The sequence below is a fragment of the Macadamia integrifolia genome, unplaced genomic scaffold, assembly GCF_013358625.1.
Source record: "Macadamia integrifolia cultivar HAES 741 unplaced genomic scaffold, SCU_Mint_v3 scaffold3349, whole genome shotgun sequence".
Lineage (NCBI taxonomy): Eukaryota > Viridiplantae > Streptophyta > Magnoliopsida > Proteales > Proteaceae > Macadamia > Macadamia integrifolia.
This window is the reverse complement of record NW_024869419.1, coordinates 3,418-7,341: the sequence shown is the minus strand read 5'-3', so window position 1 is coordinate 7,341 and position 3,924 is coordinate 3,418. Positions and strand designations below refer to the sequence as shown.

Sequence of the window (3,924 nt, the reverse complement as noted above, 5' to 3'; positions counted from 1 at the left end):
GTAAGGGCAAACTTGATTGCACCAAAGTGGAGATGGGTATAACCCTGGTTTTGCCAATCAGGGATGAAGGAGGTCGGGATCTCCAAGGTGAACAGTTGTTCTTTCGTGGTGGCAGGGATGTGATGGAGTTCACATCGGGAAGCCTGAACAAGTTCCTTTACCGGAGGGGTTTTCTTCCTAGGGGCTAGAAGGGTTTTCCAGGTAGTAGAGGAAGAAGTCTTCTTTGGGAAGACAGTATATGGGTTTAGCAGAGGAGAAGGGGTTGAAGGGATGATTTGATCATAATTGATGTGAACAAGGACAAAGAAGAACAAGCGGGACTCCTCTACCACGCAATAGATGTGGTTGCAAACAAATTATCCCATATCTAAATCCATGCAAGCACAGAGCAGAATAAAATTTGAAATTTAATTTAGATTCTAGACTGCTGGCCGTGGATGCAACCTCAGTTCCTCAATCAAAGCAGTCAAATCGGTGTAAGAAGACCCTCCTTCTCGGACAGCTCTTCTCGCCATCTCTTTGAGCTCCATAGCTCGAGCAATCATACGCTCTGCTTCTTCACCACCACCCATCAACTGCTCCACAGCCTTCTCTATGTCCTCTCTCTTCACTGCTGCCTTTTCCCCTCCTACAAATCCACTCCATTCATGAGCCCCTGTACTCACTCCAACCCGTAGCATTTGGGTTACCAGCTTCTCATTATAGAACTGCTCTGCAAATAAAGGCCAAGTGATCATGGGCACCCCTGCACTCACGCTTTCAAGCGTCGAGTTCCATCCACAATGGGTCACGAACCCTCCCACGGCAGGATGGTCCAAGATCAAAACTTGAGGTGCCCAATCCCTTATTAGCAAACCCTTCCCTTCAATCCTCTCTTCAAACCCTTCTGGCATCCACCTCTGCTCACTCTCATCCTTCGATCTCACAACCCAAATGAATGGGTAACCAGAAGCCTCGAGGCCCGTAGCAATCTCAAGCAGCTGAGAAGCAGTGAAACGGGCCACGCTACCGAAGCTCACGTACAGCACGGAATTGGGTTTCTTTGAATCGAGCCAACTCAGGCACGGCTGGTTGTCAGTGGGAGCACTGTTTCCCCTCTGAGCCTTGTCCACAATGTCTCTGTTTCTTAGTGAAACAGGGCCTATGTGCCATGCCTTCCTTTCTAAGACTTTCGTGTAGTGATCCGCATAAGCAGACTCCAACTCATAGAAGCTATTCACCAATACACCATAGCTCTTTTCCTCTGATTCTCTGATGCGTTGAAGCAAATTGCTCAGCTCGCTTGGTGTTTTCAAGTGTTCGGGCAACTGGGACCTCGTCAGCTTTATCTGGTCAGGAAGACCTGGAACAATGAAGGTTTGGGTCTCGGATTTAATGTTCTCATGAGGTGCATATCGATTCAAGTGGTTCGAGACGCAAAGAGAGAAGAAACTGGTGCCATGAAAAATGAGCCTGGGTATCCCAAGCTTGGCGGCGATGTCTGTTGCCCAAGGGAAGAACATGTCGGCAACAAGGCAATGAGGGCTATGTGTTTGAAGAAGTTCCTCTAAGGGTTTTTGGAGCAAGTTTAGAGCCTTGAAGAATTTAGGGGTCCAGTCAGGGAGATTAGTAAAGGAGCTTGCGTTCTCGCAGCCTTGGGGTAAGCCGACCTCTTCCGAAGGGAATGGGATGAGCTGAACAGAGATGTCTAGACCCAACTGGTTATCACGGTCGATGGTATTGGAGAAGAGGAGTGCGTTGAGGGGAGTAGTGATTATGGTGACCTTAACACCACGGCTAGCGAATAGCCTGGCCATGTCTATGGCTGGGAGCAAATGACCCTGAGCCATGAGGGGGAAGAAGAAGGTATGAAGTTGTTGCGGTTCAGGACCCATTGACTAGTTTAGATTGGACTGGATAAAATGAACTAAATCTAGCGAATAGAAAGAACTCTGATAGGAGAATTGGTGTTTTCTTTCTCTGAACTTTGTGCCTATGAGTGCTTCAACCCAATGTGAAGTTCATAACCGTATACATAAAGATAAACAGAGCAAGGTAGTGAAGTTTCTGATGATTGAAGCTAGAAAAAGCTAAGTGGACCCCGTGTGTGTGTTCTTTAAAATTGAGTGCGAAATAATTACGTAAGCACATGCGTCACGGCACATATCTCAAAGGATATTCCACGACAGTGTATTCGGCGTCGTTATAAACATTTGACCAGCACCCCTCATATTGACTCTCTCTCTCTCTCCCTCTCTCTTTCTGCTTTCGTTGAAGTAGACAGCTCTGTCGGATTATTTTAATGGAGACCAGGGAATCTTCATGTTCTTTAAGGGTGAATGCAAAATAATTAAATAAGCACATGCGTCTCCGACTCTCCGGCACAAATCTCTTAATGATTTTCCATGATCAGTGTCCTTTGGCGTCGTTATAAACGAAGGCCTCCTACCAAAAGAAAAATGTAATAAACAGAGACCAGCACCCCTCATATTGTCCAAAATATATCTTTAAGGGGAAGGACTGGCTAGAAGGATACCCAGTATCAGGTAAGCTAAAGACTAAACAGTATAGTATGTGTACAATATATGGTACATTTACAACATGAAAGTACAAATATTAAAAAAGTTGTTGGTTAGGTAATTTTGTTTCTAAAATTTTAATGTGCGTGTGCAATGTAATGGTAAATGTTTGAAGTGTGGGGTATGTAATATATTCTACATTTGCTGTCGTTATCCAATTTTATATGCTGGTGTCATATTTTGTCAGCATCTGAATTTGCTCTGTTTAGAGCAACTTTTTCAGCATAGGAAATTATTCTTTCTAACGCCTGACCCACTCTAGGCTTCATTTTGAATCATTTAATGAGTGATAGTGGAGAACCAGTGGAGTGGTATTTTAATTGCTAAATGTGTTGAAGAACATCAACACAGTATCAACATCAGGTTCTGCTCTATTTTTTATTCTATAGAATTTTCTTTCAAGAATTTTAGACCTTATTTTCTAAGACTCTTCCTTGGTACATATATAAATACTTGTACCTATTTCACAACCAAACAAATTATTATTATATATCAATTACAAGATTGAAATTACTCCAGCCAACCCTAACCTAAATGCTTGGGCTAATTTATACAATGTGAATTTCTATCTTATCTAATTTGGTTATTATATATCATATTCTTGAAGCCCTTAATATTCACATGCCAATGTAAGAATCTCGTCTGCATCACATTGTTTTGGGTTTCACAATCGTTTTTCATTTTTTTTTTTCTTGGGGTTGAGGGTAGGATAATGCCTCTGGCTTGCCTGTCCATTTCTGAGAAGAACAGGGCCGTTCATGTATGCCCTACATATAGCTTAGTTTTTTATCATCATTCATTCATCATTTAGTCACATTAGTCTCTATGTTAGCCATGGATCCCACATTAATATTAAAATAAAACCTGAAAATTGCAGAATTACCAACATGCGGTCTGTTTGCTTCAGCAGCAGCATTCTTGAACAATGAAATTGGTTAAAGATAAACATATGCCATCGTGCATAGGGAAGAAGGGGATATGAAAGTATGTTTAAAACAGCCAATGCAAGGATAACATGTCTTAGGGGCTACATTTGTTTCGAGGACTTGGCTCTTAACCTTCAACAGCAACCTGAAACACACACACACCCAACCAAAACCCAAGGCTCCACTTTTTTCTGGCATAGATAGGCTTTTCAACATGAATTAATAACTGGATGTTCTCTTGGAATCCCCGTAGAAATTAGAACAACTTGCAAGATCATCGCAGTATAATTCATATAATCAAATATGAGCAAGTTCCATCAAAACCAACGGCTCAAAAATGTAGAAACGTCTTGAACTATAAGAATCTAGAAGAGCCGTGAACAAGTAATTAATTAGCCAGTGGTGGAAGCTTGTCAACAATTGCCAAGCTCGATATGAAG

At 42.2% G+C, this 3,924-nt stretch overlaps 1 protein-coding gene across 1 annotated transcript; it reads right to left on the bottom strand.

Moving 5' to 3' along the window:
- Nucleotides 1-342: 342 nt before the first annotated feature.
- LOC122068032 (scopoletin glucosyltransferase-like) lies at nucleotides 343-1,997 on the bottom strand. Its single transcript, XM_042631854.1, has one exon. It carries the CDS (start codon nucleotides 1,872-1,874, stop codon nucleotides 420-422), a length of 1,455 nt encoding a protein of 484 aa, XP_042487788.1. The 5' UTR covers nucleotides 1,875-1,997; the 3' UTR covers nucleotides 343-419.
- Nucleotides 1,998-3,924: the final 1,927 nt, after the last annotated feature.